At 37.7% G+C, this 19,025-nt stretch overlaps 1 protein-coding gene across 6 annotated transcripts in view; it reads left to right on the top strand.

Annotated features, from left to right (window-relative positions):
- PAN3 (poly(A) specific ribonuclease subunit PAN3) overlaps nt 1-19,025 on the top strand; it is a 131,147-nt gene that overhangs the window by 56,525 nt on the left and 55,597 nt on the right. For all 6 annotated transcript variants that reach the window (XM_053900675.1, XM_053900674.1, XM_053900671.1 and 3 more), the window contains one exon: nt 701-848. In XM_053900675.1, the coding sequence (XP_053756650.1) occupies nt 701-848 (148 nt within the window). The remainder of the gene's footprint in view (nt 1-700; nt 849-19,025) is intronic.

Here is a 19,025-nt window from a genome sequence, read left to right as displayed (position 1 = left end):
GAATAACTAAAATGTTGCAGCATAGTACAACTGTGAAGAAAATTTTTTTCCATGTGATCTCACTGTAAAATATGCCTGTGATCTCACAGTAAAATATTTGAAATATAACAGAAGTTACATGTGATACTTGTAGGCATTGAAAGCATTGGAGCCTCTGGTACATTTTTCTTATATCTTGATTCTTCCCATATTTTCCTTGTTCTTAAATGTCTTTCTTGGCTTTACTCTGTCACTTAAATACATGGCACCGTATTATTGGGGAAATAGCTTAAGTACTTATGAAAAAGAAAATGATTAATTCTGGAATAAAGGCACTTTTGACCTTTATCCTGGTAGAAGTGGTTTAAAGATATTAAACTTGAAACTTGTTGCTCAGTTTTGAGGTAGTCTCAACCTCCCACTTCTCTAAAATGTGTTAGGATAGTTTGGTATGATGGGTATTTGACAATCAAGGCAAATTTTACGTTTTCTGGGGTTAAATTCTGCAACTGCAGTGGTTAAAATCCTCAAATTTGATTAAAACGTTTCCTTCAAGAAATGTGATTGTACCACCCCAGAGTGTGGAAATTAGAAATGCTGTAAGTCCTTTCAATAGAATCTTTTACTCAGTAAATAAAGCACTGTGGAATAATGCCTAGTAGATTCAATGTCTTTTTTGGGCTTAAAGTGTGTTAACTTACTATATTTGATTTTTAAATAGACACCAAATCCTACTGCAAGCGAGTTTATTCCTAAAGGAGGATCAACCTCCAGGCTGAGTAACGTGTCCCAGTCAAATATGTCTGCCTTCTCTCAAGTTTTCTCTCACCCGTCCCTGGGAAGTCCTGCTGCTGCTGGCTTAGCACCAGGTAAGTTGAGTGACTATTTCCAGTGAGTTCCAGAGAACATATCCGTAAACACCATTTGCTATTAGTTAGTCAGAACTGAGATTGTATACTTGAACGGTTCACATTTGGACACATTATGGGTTTTGTGTTGTCAGTTTTGGTACCATAGATCAAATTTGTAGTTGAAAATTTTAAAGCAAAATTTAAATATGAACAAAAATTATATATGAGCATGTGTAAAAGCACACAAATTTAAAGGAGAAAATGGTTTCTTATACAAAAGATCTACTTGGACCATAGTATTTCCCTATTTTTTAAAGTCCGTAATAATGCTGTTTCATTCAAAAGCTTCTGTAAAAACATCAGAAATAGAATATTCATATGTATATATGCTTCAAACTCTTAATTTCATAGGAAATTTCAAAAAAATAATTCTGTATCATTCTAAATGTAAGTTTAGATGTATTGCCTTTCCGGTGTTTGATTATAAATCTGTTGTAGTAGTTTCAAATTGGGTGAAGTGTAAACAGTAGTAGGAAAGAAATGCATCAGGGGTCATCGAGGTAGAGAAAGTCGTACTTTTTTTCCCCCGCATTTACCCATAATGGCAGAAGAATTTGAGCAAATGCATTTGTACACCAGGGGTCCTGAGGTGTAGTTCACAGTGACCCTTTGTGAACCATTTTCTTTGAAGTCCCCTCTTTCATTTTAAAAATTAATGCAACTTTTGCACTCCATCACATTAACATTTATTTTAATACAACAATATGAAAAACTTCTTGGATAAATAACATCAGCCCTCCCTACTACTCTGTACCTTAATTAGGAAACCAAGGTATGGAGAATTATGTTGAATTTATATTAAGTGATAAAATAGGTTATGTTGTGTTGATAAACTGTTTGAACTGCTCACACAGATTATGTTTCTAGAACCTATGCCGGATAATGACCACTTAGCCTTGAATGTTTCAAAAAACAGAAACAAAATGAATTACGGATATACTAATGGAAGCCAAAAAGTCCACCTGGATCAGCCTGGAACTAGTTCTGCCTCCAGAGCTTAATCCAGTTAGTGAGATGGATCATTGGTTTCGATACCGCCATTGAAATCAAGGATCTTTTTGAGATGCAGAATGAGAGAAGATGCTGATAATTCTATGGAACAGAGCGTATAAAGTATCAGGTGCACTTAGAGGCGGAATAACCTTGTGTTGCCAGGCTTTTATCAGAGCCTCCTTCTGCCACCTTTTTTCTCTCTCGCTCTCTTTCTTCCTACTCCTCTCCCCTTCCCTTTCAACTCCCTCCCCCTCACCTGTCCCCTTACCTTTTCTTCTACTTTGGCTCTTTCTAGGTTCAGTTGAATTTGTAAACATTTTCCCTTCTTCCGTAGAGAGCAGTGTCACAGTTGAATATCCCTGGTAGCCTAAAAGTTTTACTTGTAAGTAATACGCTATGATTTTTCTCCCATTGAGGTGTGTTCACGTTGTTTACATGAACATAATCTACGTGTCAGCTGCGCACGTAAAATTTCTTAAAGATCGTCCAGACTTCTGAGCAGTGTTTCATAAAGCACCCACAAGAATGGTGTCCTTATGCCAATCAGAAAACATTGACTCTCTTAATGAAGTGCCAATTTATTTTGGCCTAACAACACATCTTCTCTTGTTTCAAAAGTAAATATTTTGTTCACACCTGTGATCAGACTAGTTCAAGCTTGCCATTAAAAAAAAAAAAAAATAGGCCTTTTAAATATTCAAAGAGTTAAAATGTCAGAGAAAATTTTAGATCTTGAAAGCTTTTAGTTAAAAATTTTATTAATGCTGTGGTACTTCTTTCAGCTCTTTAGTAGGTATTAGCTTTTGTGTAGGTGGGTGTTTCATTGGTCTCAATTGGGTATCGCAACCTAAATTTAAGATGAAATTAATTAATTTAAAATGTTACATTAACTGCGAAACTATGTATGGTTCTATATAGCTCTAACATTAAAAAGGTCATTTTACTTCTTATTAATGAAAGTAATTCCTGTCTGGAACCATTGGAAATGGGTCAGTGTATCATATTAAATGTGTTCCTGAATACCTCTTATTTAAAAATTATTTTTCATTCAAATGAAAATCAACTAACTAATAAGCTAAAGTATTTTCCACAAATACTGGAATGATGAGTGGTTTTGCATTTATTATTTCTTCATATTTTCTCCTTTTAGTTAATGGCTTAACACTTTCTGGAGATGAACAAAGAGAAAAAAATTACGTGTCCCTTCAGTGTCTTCCATCACTTCTTACCCACAAATGTTCTTTTTTTCAAGGCCCGGGAAAGGATTTTGGTATTTCCACTTTAAAGTTGTAGAATCAAAAAAGGGGTAGAGCTTATGTATCTACCTTAGTGGTGATTTAATTTATCTCTGATGCTTCTTGTCTACTGTAGATGTAATCTGTTAATAATTTTCAGTTGATAAAGTTTCATTTTCTCTTTTATTTCTAGTTTAGAAATGATTGCCCTTGAAAATATGTCAAGTTACTGTGTTTTCCCCTAAAAAACACGAATCCTTAAAAATTTTGGCACACAAATGTAAACTATAGCAATGTCATTTTCATCATAGGTGAAAAAAATACATATTTAAATACATCTTTTGGCCCAAGATGTAAAAATGTTTGAACAAAATTAAGTAGGTAATTAGATTTGAATTTCTTCAAATTAGAAGGAATCAAAGCATGCCTGGAAACACAGTAGATCTGGAGTGAAAAAGTTTTTTTTGCTTTAAAATGTGTTTTCATCACTTTTAAAACCTGATTTGCATTTTGAAAAAGCTTTAATATACGAAGTAAAATTTTATACAAAAGTTATTTGAATTTATTCAGAACTAATTAGGTTTAAAGGGTAGTTACATTGCTAACAATGTACAGCACACATTAGGTTTCCATTGAATTGTACACGTAGCCATTTTATTCTCCTTTAAGAAATCGAGAATCTACAGGCTTAGCTGTTGTATGCACATTTAACCTAAGAACAGTAGCTAGGTACATTCTAAGTATCTTCTATGAATAGCTGTTAAAGGAGTATTTGGGTTTATGGCGCTCCACTTGGACTTCATTGTCTTTGAGAACCCTTACAGTTATATGCATATTTTTATTTCGAAACATGTATTTTTCTCTGGTCACAAGATGTATTATTTTTCTTCTGGGAGAAGCACAACCTTCTGAAAGTTAAGAGCCGCCGGCTTAACACACACTTAGCAAAATTTATTTCCAGACTGTATTTTAGTAAGAATATTTCGAAAGTGACAGTTAAAGATCTATTTTTTTCCCAGTAGGTCTTGCTTTAGGTGAAATTTTTGAATAGATCTTTAGAAATGAAAATATGACTGCACTAAGTGCATGAAATGATAGTTGATGTTTTTTTTTGTGCCATGAAAAATAATTTTGTCATGAGAGCTAATTGCTGACTCTTTTTGAATCAGAATTTTTCCTAAGAGTATATTTCTTGCCTTGATAGTAGGCTGAGTAATCTAAATCTTGCTGCACTTCAAGTTTAATTGCCTCAGTATTAACTCCAGTCCATTTGAAAGTGATTTTAAGACAGGTACCGACAGGAGCATACGTTTCTGGGCAGTGTGCTGGTGTATCTGGTGGTTTAATGCACAATTGGGAGTCCAGATTTGAGCATCTCTTGAGCCCCTTGATTGCGTGTGGACACTTGGGAGGGACAGAGGGAGTTCTTGAATTTGGAAATGCCATCAGCAATTTATGAATGATGAAGAGAGCCGTACCTGACTTTCAGGATTTTCAAATAATTCATTTCTTTAAGATGAGAATGGTGCAGATTTTTGGACCATTAGATATTTTTATTGTGAATTATTATGGCAAATGTCAGGTGGTTGATTGGGGAGAAGCATTTAATTATTATACCAAACTTACCATTTTTAAATAATTGCATTTGTTGTACATTGTATTGTAATATTATAGAAAAATCTCAAGAAAATAAGTTTTTAGATCTAGTTTTTTGAAATGAGGGTGCCAAATTGATGGATAAAATTAGCTAGTTTTGTTTATTCTTGAGCTTGGTCAGTGTATGGGGGAAGAAGGTGACAGGAAAGGAAAAGGGGGAAATTAACACATTTTCACCATTTATTTAAAAAAATACTGAACATCATATATATAATTTTATGTAAATATATCAAATGGTGCTTAAGCAAGAATAGTTGTTTTTGTAATGTCGAAAGGTTTGAGTAAGAAGATTTTTTCTTAAAGTTCTACGCTAAAAAATGATAAAGTTCTGTGATTCATTAGCTCTGTGGCATTTCATACCATACACGAACAAATGGAGCCTTCCTTCATTCATTTCATTTGCGTAGTAGTTGGTTTCTGGAACAATCTGATACTGGTCATTGATCTAGGTGGAACTTTCTGGGGTTGATATAATTGAGCCTTGTGCTGGTTTAGAAGTGACTTTCTTGACAGATTATCATCTAGCTTCTGCTTTGTCACTTAAAGTAGTAAGGAATTCGTTGGCCAAGCAAGGTAGCTCAAGGTACCTTTGAAAAGCTCGAATAGAAAAGAATGATATCTTAACACTGAACTAAACTCTGTCTTCTCTTTTGTCCACTAGTCCTAGTCCTTTCTCTTTGTGTTTAATGGAGTAAGTCAAAATCTTTTCTACGTGATAGCCCTTTTAGGTATTTTCTTTTTGGGACGAGTTGTATGTATGTGTGTGTCCATATAACTGATCAGTTTGTATGACTGAAAAACAAGAGAGAGGACAAGCTGGGGTATATTATTAAAACGAACAAATTGTATAGGTCAGAAGTTACGAACTCTTCTAAGTCCTTGTGGCTGGAACACTACTGTGGATAAAGTTAAATCCACAGATATGTCTGCCCAGTTAGCTGTATCACTACTCTGATACCCAGCTAAGAAGTGTGTGTACCTTTGGGAAAATAGGAAACTCTGCTGATAGGTTGAGACTCTGGTCTTGCCAGTGGTGAATACCTAAGTTCATATTTAAAATTTTGCTGTGTATCTTAGGCTCTACATTGAAATCTCTGAAGGCATTAAAAACTTCATACTCTATCATTTTAGACTATTTTATGTTGTATTCAATGGTATAATTACTGAAAATAAAATTATAAAAAAATACGTATGTAATTCTTAAACATCACCATGGTTTTTATAGGATGTTACTCTGAGTAGGTTTTCCTATAATTATTTTCCAGAAGTCTACTATTAAATGGATTCTGTGGGTCAGTCAAGTAATTCTACCATGATTTTATTTTGATATTTCAGTCTGAACTGATTTCTCTGGATTATTTTTATACTTAATAACAATAGAGGTAGTTTGGCATGAAACTATTCTAATTTGTAAAAATATCAATCTGGATTTCCTAAGCATATTACAGATTCCTTAAGAAGGGCCATGTCATTTCTTATCTAGCACAAATTTAGGCATATAGATAGTGCCTAGGAAGTGCTTACTCATTTAAGCTTCACTTTTGTCTTGAGAAGAAATGTTTTCATTGGTCAGTGTCTCTCAAATACAGTGAATTTTAATGATTTCGTAAACGTCTTTGAAAACTTCTTAAAACTGCAAACGTTCGAGAGAACATAGATGCAAATGGTCCTATGAGAACAGCAGTGTGCCTGTTGAAAGTTTGACTGTATCAGAACTAGAGTCACTTTGTGTTTTGAGGTGCTAAAACCAGTGAAAATATTTATAAGTATTATTTTTATATTGCATGTTTTCCATTTTTTTGTAACGACTTTGTTTTTCAGGTATGTTCAGCAGAATCACTCAAAGCTTTCCAGGTTTTCTAATTGGGATTACTTTGTATATTAAAAAATGAAATAAAAATATATAGTTAAGATCAGGGCTCTCTGAGGTTTTTGTGAAGAGGACCGTTTCATTGGCCTGTAACGTTGAGCTCGTCCTAGATGGAAACTGCTCTTTGTATGCATGTATAATGCTACAGATGGTGATGTCCCAGGGAAGATTACTAACCGTAGAACCGTAGAGCCATAACTGGGTTGGGAGTGCCTGCGGGCCTATATTCCCTTCCCAGTTGGGAATTTCAGGAAACTGAGGCGAGACGTTAATGGCGCAGAGGGGGATGTGGCTGCTGCAGCTGGCTTGGAGACCTGTCAGGTAAGGTTTCATAGTTACCAGTAGATGTTCTACTGGTTGGGGAATCCCTGCTTAATACCTCCTGTTAGGTTTGAGAGTTCCTGTTGCGGACTTCCTGTTTAAATCTCATGTATTGGCTGACTTGTCCCTTACCTGTGGGGTAGGGGCTGGATGGGAGTGGGCCGGGGTTCCCTTCCATTATAAGTTCAGTAGTCTACAACTGCAGCAACGTCCCTGCTGCTCTTTGGCCGCTTTCCTTGGATCAGGACTTGATTGCCCTTAGAACATGGCGCTAGTTACAGTAAAGTAGCTGTGTGGCTTTTGGCACACACCCTTTGATCCCAGTGTTGTAGCACCTTCATTTCTATGAGAAGAGAACATTCGATGAATTTAAAAGTCTTTCTAGCTGAAAATTGTGTTGTTTTGTGACACGTGGATCTACAGGAGATAGGTACACTAAAAGGAGTCAAAAATGAACACAGTGATGGGGCATAGGTAGCAAAAGGAGGGAAGAGTTTGATTTCTGTACTAGACCTAACAGGGACTTCAAAAGGCATCGGACTTCCTTGACCTGGTCTGTGTACATGAAAATCCCACCAAGGCTGCGTTTGTATCGTAGGGGGAGATGAGGGGAGTTTTGTTTCAGTAGTGTAAGATTAGCATCTGGTGAATCAGGGTTTTGTAATGGTTCTGGATGAACTGAGGCAGAGAGAACATAGATTAGTTGAATGCCCAAGAACACTCCTGATTCCCAGCTGAATGTAGAAAGCTACAAGTCGGCCTCTCACCTCCCAACCTTGTCCCTTTAATTCAAATGGGTCGAGAGCTCAGGATCATTTCTTCTTTAACCTTTTGGTTCAGTGGTCCTGGTAGGTACTCAGCGAGGGAGAGTGTGTGTGTGTGTGTGTGTGTGAATAAAATTACCGTGCCGTGTGTTATATGTCTAGTTAGGACTAGTCCCCTAATTCTACAGGAACGACTTGAATGGTTGCAGCCTCTTCTATATCTTGAATTTTCCCTGATTCTTCTCTGCTTGACTAGTCAAATTCATATATGAAAGTCATCTGTTTTCTTACTCTTCTCTGCCTTTCAGATGTACAGTCTGAGTAGAGCATGTGGGAAGGGGCCTAGAAAAGAGAGGAATTAAGAGATGTATCTGTTTTAAAACCCCAGTGCACAGAGGCTTGTAAAGCCTAAACATAAATACTAGCAAACACTCAGATGTGGACTGCATGTTTATGGTGATGATGTTTATTAGTTCCGGATTTTTTTAGTCACGAATCTCTTACACATTGATATGTCCGAAATGACATACTTCCTCATGAGTTCATAAATATCTTCCTGTATTTTAGATGCGGTTCCCAGATTTTAGATTAGTATTCCTATAAGTAGTAACTAGTCGTTAATGCTCCCTTTGAGGGGTTTTGGACCTTAAAGAAAACAGTACAGATGAGTAGGATGCTAATACAATCATTGTCCCCCAAACTGCCCTCTAGGCTGTAGTTACTATGGATTGTCATCTTATCGCCCACTGTTTGTGGGGTGGTGGTAGGCTAACTGCTGAAACAGACATCCGAACCGTAAGGGCTTTATATGACCAATATTTATTTCTTGCTTTTGTGATAGTCCAGGCCAGATATTCAGGTCATCCGAGATGCTCTTTTCCACGTAGTCAGTTAAGGACCCAGATCAAGTGGTTTCTAGGCATCACTCTAGTCAGCTGGGAGAGGAGGAGCATCAGTGGGAAGTTGTAGGGACGAGCCTGGAAACTGCCTCGTGTCCTGTGATGACTGTCCACCCAAACAGGAGCTTCTGTGTTTCTAAGCAGTGCGGTTACGTTCGCCAGCCTTTGGATGTAAAATTTTAACAGTTGATCCTGGTTGTCTCCTGCGTATACATTTGGGGGCATTATCTTATTTGCATCTCTGAGATCTATTTTAAGGAAATTGGCAAAGAAGCTACAATAAGTGATTTATCTAGCATGACAGGGAATGAAGCTTTCTGGCATACTTGATTTTTTTCCTATCAGAAGCTTTAATTGTCAGAACTTGAGATCTTCAGCAGTTTTTCACGGAAAGACTTCTAAAACTTGTAGTCCTTTCTTGCTTCGGATCAACTATTACCTTTTTTTGGTGACTCTTGGTCAGCTCCGTGTGCCTCGGTGAAGGCACTGAACCAGAATACAATCGATACCCTTCAGGTATCAGAGTTTGTGAGCAGTTTGTTTCAAGTTAAGCAATGACTCAGATTCTTTGCCTTTCCGTTGTCCTCTCACCCCCGTAACTCCTTGAAGGTAAGGCCTTTTTCTTGCTCACTGAGTCTGTTAAAGTGCCTGAGTTCAGTGCCCTGAATGGACAACTCGGGCAAGTTTATTTGAACCACTTAGTGAGTTCTTACTGGCTTTTTATTGGTGGCAGTGTGGTGCTCTCAGTATCTCTACCATGAGGGTACTGGTTCTCAAATTTGAGAGCCCATCATGATCCCCCGGAGTGCCTGTTAAAACCTACCCTTGCCGAGTCCCATCCTCAGAGTTTCTGACTTCATAGGTCTGGGGGAGCTGGACGATTGACTTTTCTGATGTGTTTCCACGCGATGCTGATAAGATTGCTTTTCCTGGGAAGCCATTTTGAGAACCACTGCTCTTAGTGCTCTGTGCCGTCTTCTTTCCCCTTAGTGCACACAAGTGGGGGGGGGGGGGGAGAGAGAGAGAGAGAGAGAGAGAAAGAGAAAGAGAATTCCAAGCAGCCTCCACACTCAGTGAGCCCCTGGGCTCCATCCCATGACCCTGGGATCATGCGTGACCTGAGCCAAAATCAAGAGTTGGACGTTCAGTTGACTGAGCCACCCAGGCGCCCCTCTCCTTTTTTTCTTATAACCCCTTTCTTTTCCTTAGGAGGAAGGAAAGAGCCGAAGGCTGAGAGCACACATACATTTTTTGATGCCAGTACTTTTTTTTCAAAGAAAAAGACTTTGAGGGGCGCCTGGGTGGCTCAGTGGGTTAAGCATAGGACTCTTGACTTCAGCTCAGGTCATGATCTCACAGTTGGTGAGATCGAGCCCCGCGTTGAGCTCTGCACTGTCATCGGGGAGCCTGCTTGGGATTCTCTCTCTCCCTCTGCCCCTCCCCCCTTGTGTGTCTGCAGCTCCCATGCATGTACATGTGCACGCTCTGTCTCTCAGATAAACTTAAAAAGAAACACACTGACTTAGGGACTTGAATTGTTGCCTGTGAATAAGGTATATGGGCTTTAAATTATCCTTTGAGTTTAGTTTTGCTTTTCTAGCTCACGACTATGTTCTGGATGACTGAAGTGATAAGTATGCATTGAATTAATTGTTACAGGGGTTCTGAAGCTCATTCAAGATCATAAACACAATAAAACAAACAAACTGGGCAGTGGGGATTTCTTCCACTTTAGTATTGGTAATGGGGCAAAAATATTGTAAGTTAATTATTGTAATACATCTAATTTTTCAGAATGCCCGAAAAATGAAAAGCATAAGTACCATGGCTCTTTAAAATTTTAAACCTCATGGATCTTGAATCAGTAATCAGATATCTTTTGTTCACACATTGCATTTTAGTATGTATGCTTTAAAGTTTTTATGTAGAGACCAACTAAATTGTTATTTATGCTAGAGAAATAAGAGAGATGTTTATTGATTCAATCACAACATTTTCTTGAAGTCAAATTTCAATTTTTGTTTTAAATTTGGCATTAGTTTTTATTCATTGGAAAGAAACACAGAGCTAAAATTCTAGTAACTGGTATCAATCTTATTATTTTTGTGACTATCTATAATTTTTTAGAAGCAGACACACTTGTCTTGGAGTAAGATTCTTGTTTGTAAACAGTGCAAACATAATTTGTCACTATGAATGAAAAACACCATTTGTTCATAGACATTCGCTATCACTTGGGAAGAAAAAAATGGTTCTTTTGATCCAGAAAAGTTAGGTTTGTTATGAAATATTTGCCCTCTCCCCATATTGTTTCAACCCTTTGTTTAAATAATCTAAGTGTTACGATTTAAAAGATTGCCACCATTGTAGAGGCTAGGGAAGGTCCTACCGTTTCAGATCATTTGGCCAGGTTTAGGAACAGGCAGGTCACCGTTCTGTTTCTTCAAATAGTATAGGGATCAAATTAAGTTAACCTATACCCAAGTGAGTTACTATACAGGCTATCTAGTATAGTATATAGCTCTTAAAATTACAATTCATACCCTAAGAGTAGTTTGTGAAAACGTGGATAAGGTATTCACATTTTTAGAGGTTTAGATACTGTAGTTTACACGTAGTCTATATTGTAATAACATTTGTCAAATTGATGAATGAAAACTCATGGAAATAAGGCTGTTGGTAGAGGTAAGGCTGAAGGTAGGCCAAAGGGATGAATACAGTTTGTAGACATGGGAAACAAAACAGGTGTGCAGGTCGTGGTCTCCATCAAATTTGTAAGAGTGTGTAGCTGATGGGACTCGGGTCGAATTCATCATTGGAACTCAACTGTGTTTTCCTAACTTTGGTACAAATGAGATTAAGTACATTTTGAGAGGCAGCTGTAGGGTACTTAACAGATTTTTCACTGCTTTGAGTGTTTCTAATAGCCAGGTAGTCCAGATACTTTTTATTACAGGTATATATATAATCAGTCAAAATGAAGTATGATTATATAAATCACTTGCCAAAATTTTCTAGATGTTAGGAGAAAACCAGAGATGGAAACTGAGTTATATTTATTTTGGCTCGATCCGTATGGCTTCTATTAAAGGTTACTTACATTAAAAAAAACAATAAAGGGGGCCCCTGGGTGGCTCAGTCAGTTAAACTTTTGACTTCCCCTCAGGTCATGATCTCAAGGTGTGTGAGTTCGAGCCCTGCATCGGGCTCTGTGCTGACAGCTCAGAGCCTGGAGCCTTCTTCGGATTCTGTGTCTCTCTCTACCCCTTCCCCGCTCATGCTCTGTCTCTCAAAAATAAATAAACTATAAAAAAAGAAAAAAAACCATAATAAGGAAAGCTTTTTGGAGTGTGTTGCAACTTTTTTATTGTGTAATGTAATGAAGAGAAAATATTTGTACTTTTAATCAAATATAATTTTTATAACTGAAGGGTAATCCAGTAGTTAGAGAAACATTTTGTGCTTTTTCTTTATATTTTCTTACAAGTAAAAATACTGCTGTTTCTTTATATACTTCTTAAAAGAATGAAAAAGAATACATGTGATGTCTTCATGGTCTTACTCAAATAATTTTTAAATCAAAAAAAATTTTTTTTGATGGAGTCTTTAAAAAGAAGATTCAGGTTTCTTCTACTGTTAGTATATTAGAAGGCTTAAGGTAGATACTGAAGGGTGGCAAAATCAGGTATACCCCAAGTACTAGAGGTTCTTTGAATCCAAGGTACAGTTTACCATGAGTCTAGATTTTGGACTTTATTAAAGAGAAGAAAATCGTTTCGTCATACTTTTTAAAAAGAGTTCCATTGGTAGCCGATGATTTGATTCTGGTCCACTCTATGTGCGATGTATTTGCGTGTAGGATGTGAAGCTCTGCTACCTTCAATTCAAAAAGAAATCTACGAGGCTGCCTGATGGCTCAGTCCATTGAGCCTGTGACTCTTGGTTTCAGCTGAGGGCGTGATCTCATGACTCCAGGGAGCAAATCCTGCAATTGGGCTGTGCGCTGACAGAGTGGAGCCTGCCTGGGATTCTCTCTCCTCCCTGCCCCTGCCCTCGCCCCTGCCCTGCTCGGGTGCGCATGCTCTCTTGCTCTCTCTCCCTCTCTCAAAGTAAATAAGTAAACATTAAAAAAAAAAATCTATGAAATACAGACTTCACTGGGAATTTAATTTCCCTAGGCATAAAAACATAATATCTACAAATTTAGATCTTATATGTCTTAAGAATCAGAGTAAGGGGCGCCTGGGTGGCTCAGTTCGTTAAGCGTCTGACTTCAGCTTAAGTCACAATCCCTCATGGTTTGTGAGTTCCAACCCGGCGTCGGGTTCATTGTGGACAGCTCAGGACCTGGAGCCTGCTTTGGATTCTGGGTTTCCCTGTCTCTCTGCCCCTCCCCTGTTCATGCTCACTTACTCTCTCTCTTTCGCTCAAAAATAAATCTTAAAAAGTAAAAAAAAAAAAAAAAAGAATCAGTAAGTTTTTAGGTAAGATATTCACTTTTATTAATTTGAGTTCTGGCACGTATAACCTTTATCCACAAAATTGTTCAAAATACTTGCTTTTATTATCTTGGGTGAAAGGTGTAATCTGTTAGGAGAATAATATATATGTAAGATGTAAGGTGAAATCATGCCCTTATTATTAAGTAATAATATGTAGGTCTGTGAGTGTACATATTTCCTATCTGTTTTATAGAATGAGTTTTTAGGTTAGTCCCAGTCCAAAACTTCTACCTGAATTTACAGGTTAAAATATTGTTCTCTCTCTCGCTCGCTCGCTCTCTCTCTCTCTCTCTTTTTTTTTCACCCGTTTTGAGTAAGTTAACAGATATTCAGAATGCTTATTGTTAAACTAGAAAATGAGAATTTGAAACCAGTAATTGTAAATAAAGGCAGATATATTGGTGTAATTGGAAGAATCATAGATAGTAACTTCGGATGGTTGCTTTTAGTAATTGTGAAGTAAAAACAGTGGGAGAAATTCTATTAATAACTTACATACCTAAACAATTCGAATAAAAGACACTATACAGGGTGGAGTTTTCTTTCCTTGCCTGATTTATAGTTCTACAGTGTGTGTGTGTGTGTGTGTGTGTGTGTGTGTGTGTGTGTGTGTGTGTGTGAAAAATGCTTATATTCCATTTTATTCATGTTACCTCACATAGTATTATTTAACAATTGGTTATACATTTTAATCTCTTCTATAGAGAAGGAGGGAGTTTTGAGGTTTGCTCAATTGCATGCTTTCCTAATTTTTGGAAATTATGACTGTCTTATTCTTGGAATTGTGACTCCTTTTGGAGGAGAGGTATATTGTGTGGCTTGTGTGCATTTTGTCTGTTGCAAGTTTGTGGATCGGACATTGTATCTGTTCCTGCAGGAAGACTGAGGGCTATCTCAGGATGTTGTGAAATCAGGTTAGAGGTGTAGTGGGTTCTCATCATTTCACTAACAAAAATCAGATTTATAGTCTTTTTTGCCTACCTAATCTCCCTGATGAGAGCGCTCTCAAGTGTTCTGTCTGTATTTGTATAAAAAGAATAAATTTGTAATTTAAAACTTTTATCCCCTGAAAAGTAATTTACTTCTAACTTCGTGGCATTAAAACTTGGTAAAATAAATAACACATTTTACCAGTTTTTTAAGTTTTGAGAAATTGACACTTAGGAGTTTTGACTTGAGCCATTAATACTAAAAAAAGCTACTAATTAAAGTTGTGTGAAAATTAGCTTGAATCAGTGTTAATCTTTTAAAGATGAGCTGAGGATGTGTATGGACACTTCCCAGGGCGGTTTTAAAAAATATGCGACCTAGACCCACCCTAAACCTGCCATTCCGGTTTCGCACTCAGATCCTCCCTCCCTCTCCCTTCTCATTTTGCACATGTCTGTTTTTAGACAGCCTGTCTGGCCATTCTCATGTCCCTTCCTGGTTAGGAACCAGTGCTTTAGGGGGTTAGGGACAGTGGAGAAATGCTAGTCTTTTTACCAGGAGGTAGAGCAGGAGGACTTTTTCCTCCTTCAGATACTTTGAGTCACGTACATTTATAATTAAAGTAACATTGTCTTAAAATTTTCTGTTTTTGGAATTTGGGTGTGATTGTTATGGACGTATTATCTGTGTGCATGTGAATTTATACGTTTTATAATGTTGTGAAACGTTATAGGTAGCCAGGATCCTAAACTGCTTAAGTCACTTCTCCAGCTTCATTTTCCTCTTAAGCTAGCTAAGCCATTTCAGAATCTCTTAATTACTTTAGAAGAATACCTCCTTACTTCTCTTGAACTTCAGTTCATTTCAGAATTTATTGATTCTTCTGATTATCCTGCATTCTGTTTGCTGAGTTCAGGCTTACAGGAAGTTGGGTAAATCTGTCATCATGCTCCGAAAGATGCTTGAGTACGAAGCTTAGCATGCATCTGTGCTCTCTTCCTTTCGCTCTCCACGGCCAGTTGATTAGTAATGCACTCAGTTCAACTCGCATATGCTATCTCTGGTATATACTGCCTCCATCCTTGGACCAGGCCATCACCGCCTCTTTGGTGTTTGAGTTAAACAGCCTAATTGGTCTGTCCCTGCAGTTCATTTCTCATTTAAAAGTAAAAGTAATCTTAAATATAAATGAGGTCACGTCTCATTGTCAGTAGAATAAAATCCCAGCTGCTTACTATGGCTTACATAGTTTGCATGTTGTGCGCTTCTCTGAATGTCCCCCTTTCTCCTCCCCAGTGTGTAACCAGTTCCAGCCTTGCTGGTCTTCACGTACCTCAGGCTCTTTTTGGCTCAGACTCTTTGCATATGTTGCTTCCTCCACCTGTTTTTTCTGGGGCTGGTTCTTTTCTTCTCTTAGGTGTCAGCTAAAATGGCACAAAGAAAGGCCTTTGACTAACGTAAACAAAGTTTCCCACCATTATTTTCCATCTTGTCCTATTTCCTTGCTTGTCAGGACTCATTACAATTTGAAGTTTTGCTTTTGTTTGAATCAGGATGAGGGTCGTCCTCTTTTATGGCCATTGGAACATAAACTCCCTTGTGGCAGGAACAATGTTTAGATGCTAAGTGAATATTTTAAAAATTAAAACAATGGAAGATTACTATTTAAACACTACTGCTTGCTTTTCTGATGAAATAAGCCTCATCCTTTTAATTCTACCTCATGGAGGGAGGATCTCTGTTATAAAGAGAGAATATGTTTGAGAATCTGTATTTGAATATGTATTTGAATGTGTTCAGCTTTTTTTGCCCCATCCCTGTGCCCTTGCGTTGGCCTTAGTCTGCCGGGAATGCTTTTCGGTTTCTTGAGGTCTTGCCTATTTTTAACTGATCAGGTCAAATGCCTCTTTTTTCCCCAAAGCCGTTTCTACTTCTCTGGTCATTACGAAAATATACCATCCCTGTGCTTCTCGAGTGTTTGAGTATCTCATAATATACTTAAAAAATTTTGTCTATGTTTTATATATGTTTTCTCCACTAAAGTTGAATGCTTCTGGAGGCCTTTTTAACATTTTATCCATTATTGTGATCACACATGGAGACCTGGAGTAAATTTTAAAATTGGAAAATTCTGAGCACGTTAATGGGCTTATGACAGTGTGCGTGAGCTTCTTGAGATCGAGACTGGGTCTTGTTTCTTGAATTTCTGAAACCTTGCTCATTGCTCAGTCTCATGCAGTGTTTCCAGTGTTTCATATGTAGTTACAGATGAATCTGTGGTGCTTTCAAAGTACAGCCTTCCCTGTCCCCATCTGAGACCTACTGAATCAGAAACTCCACATCTGGAGTTTTTAGAGATGTCACAGGAGGTTCTGACATCTACCTTTTTACTCCTAAAGAAAAAAAAGCTCAAAATGCCAGAAATTTGAAGAAAGGTGAGATTTTATCTGATTTGAATGAAAGTGTTCAGAAAAGAAAGGTTCATGGAATAGGAAATATTTGAGATGGGTTTAAAATTTTTTTTTTAATGTTTGTTTATTTTTGAGACAGAGACGGAGCATGAGGGAAGGGGCAGAGAGAGAGGGCTCTGAAGCAGGCTCCAGGCTCTGAGCTGTCAGCACAGAGCCCGACGCGGGGCTCGAACTCACGAACTGCAACACCACTACCTGAGCTGAAGTCGGACGCTCAACCGACTGAGCCCCCTAGGCGCCCCAGAGATGGGTTTTAAAAGATGGATATGATTGCTGTAAACATTTGAAACACAGCTGAGAATCTGTGAAGTTTTTTTGTTTGTTTTTCCCTGTTTGTTTCAACCGGTTGAGTAGTATAATCTAGAAATGCTCTGACGTTAGTGAACTTTCAAAAAGTACTTCAGTCTGATAGGTAAAGACTAAATGGATGTGAAGAAAATCTCAGGTGTGATGTTTAAGCATAGCCTTGGAGCAGGCTTCTGTTGGCATTAAGGCATCATCCTGAAATTCTGATTGTGAACAAGTCCATGGAGTTTCCTTGGAGAGGCTAAGTTAGGGTCTCTAGGCTAGGGCGTTTTTGTTTTTAAATAGTTGGCACTTTGTTTTGTTTTCTTAAAACAAGCTGTGCGTCCAAGCAGTGTGTTGGTACCTGTCGGTGCTGGTGTGCAGTGATTCCACAGGACCCTTTAAACTACTATCATTAGATGTTGTGGATAATTTTTGGTCTCCACCTTAGGCTCTTAGTCACTGCTTTTGTTATGCAGAGTTTCTCTGTCACTTATCTTTCCAAGAAATATCTTTGGAGTCTGCCATTTGTGTAATGCCAGTGATGTGAGATTTCATCTTGAAATATCAGAAGAGTACGATTTCATTTGAAGGTTAAAATTGCTAGGCAAGGGGTGCCTGGCTGTCTCAGTTGAGCATGTGGCTCTTGATTTCAAGGTCATGAGTTCGAGCCCCACGTTGGGTGTACAGATTACTGAAAATCTCTAAAAATATAAAATTACTAGGCAAGTGGAAAAGGTCAGATCGGGCAGGAACTTAGAAAAATTAATGAAAAATGGCACTGAGGTAGATCAATTTTCCATATATTTAAAATACCTGGTAACACTCTCTTAAAATCTTTACCAATTTTGTTTGCCAGTAGCACTCCCAACTTTGACACATTGTTTTTTGAGGGTTGTCAGAATGTGGGGAGAGGAGCCCAGTAGGAGGTAGGACTGGGAAGGTGGTTTGGAGTACAGACAGCAGGAACTAGCAGGCATCAAAAACTTAAGTCTTAATTACCATTTCTACCCCCAGGGCGCCTGTGAATCTAGAATACCAAACCTTAATTAGAACTTCGAACAGTGGTTTTCAAACCTTGTTTTAAAGCAGCAGAACGCTTGGGAAGTCTATATACCATCTCCAAACCAAAAATTATTAAAGTGATAACACTGGCTTTCCAGAGTCTTGTGTTTTTTTTGTTTTTTTTTAGTTTTTTTTTTTTAATGTTTTATTTATTTTTGAGAGAGAGAGAAACAGACCATAAGTGGGGGAAGGGCAGAGAGAGGGAGATACATAATCAGAGGCAGGCTCCACCCTGGCCCTGAGCTGTCAGCACAGAGCCCCACGTGGGGCTGGATCTCACAAACCGTGAGATCTTGACCTGAGCCGAAATCAGACGCTTAACCGACTGAGCCACCCAGGCGCCCCTCCAGGGTCTGGGTTTTAAAATGTATTCATGAAGTTCTTCGGTGAGAATAACAAGTCTGTGTGGTACTTGGTTGAACACAATAGCTTGAAATTGGTGAGTGAAGGAATAATTACTCTTCTTACCTTAATCTCCTTTTCTATATTTTTTAATTCTATATTTTAATTTTATTCTATGTTTTATTTATTTTATATATTATATATTTTATATATTTTAATTTTATATATTTTAATATATATTTTATTTATTCTATATTTAATTTATTCTATATTTTAATTTTAATAAAGATTACTGCAGAGTCACCACCTTCCTAATAAAAAATCCATCTGTGTGTGTGTGTGTGTGTGTGTGTGTGTGTGTGTGTGTTTGTGTGTGTGTATGGAGAGAGAGAAAGGTGACAGGAGAGGCTTTATTCTGGAGTCTCCGTGAAAATGTTGTAACCCAACACAAATTAAGTATGTTGGTGATAATCTCTAGTATGTTAAAAAAGGAATGCACACTATTTGGACCTGCATTTGTGATTTTATTATCGATTTAATAAATACTGAAAAAAATAGATGAAAGAATTTCAAATCAAAATTTGCACAACCCTGGAGCTTCTCTGGAAGCCTAGGGTTTTACTTGATGAAGGTGGTTTGAAAACCACCGGCCCAGAAGGCCTGATTTCTCAATAGGCGAAAACTTAACATGTACATACTTAAGGAAGGTGGGAGGGTTGGAACTTTACTCGGCTGAGATTCCTCATCTGAACCACAGAATACAGAAGATGATTTGAGTGACTGTTTTGTGCATTCTCCCAAG

Source organism: Panthera pardus, unplaced genomic scaffold (assembly GCF_024362965.1).
Source record: "Panthera pardus isolate Hobbes unplaced genomic scaffold, ASM2436296v1 HiC_scaffold_1, whole genome shotgun sequence".
Classification (NCBI taxonomy): Eukaryota; Metazoa; Chordata; class Mammalia; order Carnivora; family Felidae; genus Panthera; species Panthera pardus.
Note: the sequence above shows the minus strand (reverse complement) of the source record. Positions and strands in the feature narration are given on the sequence as shown.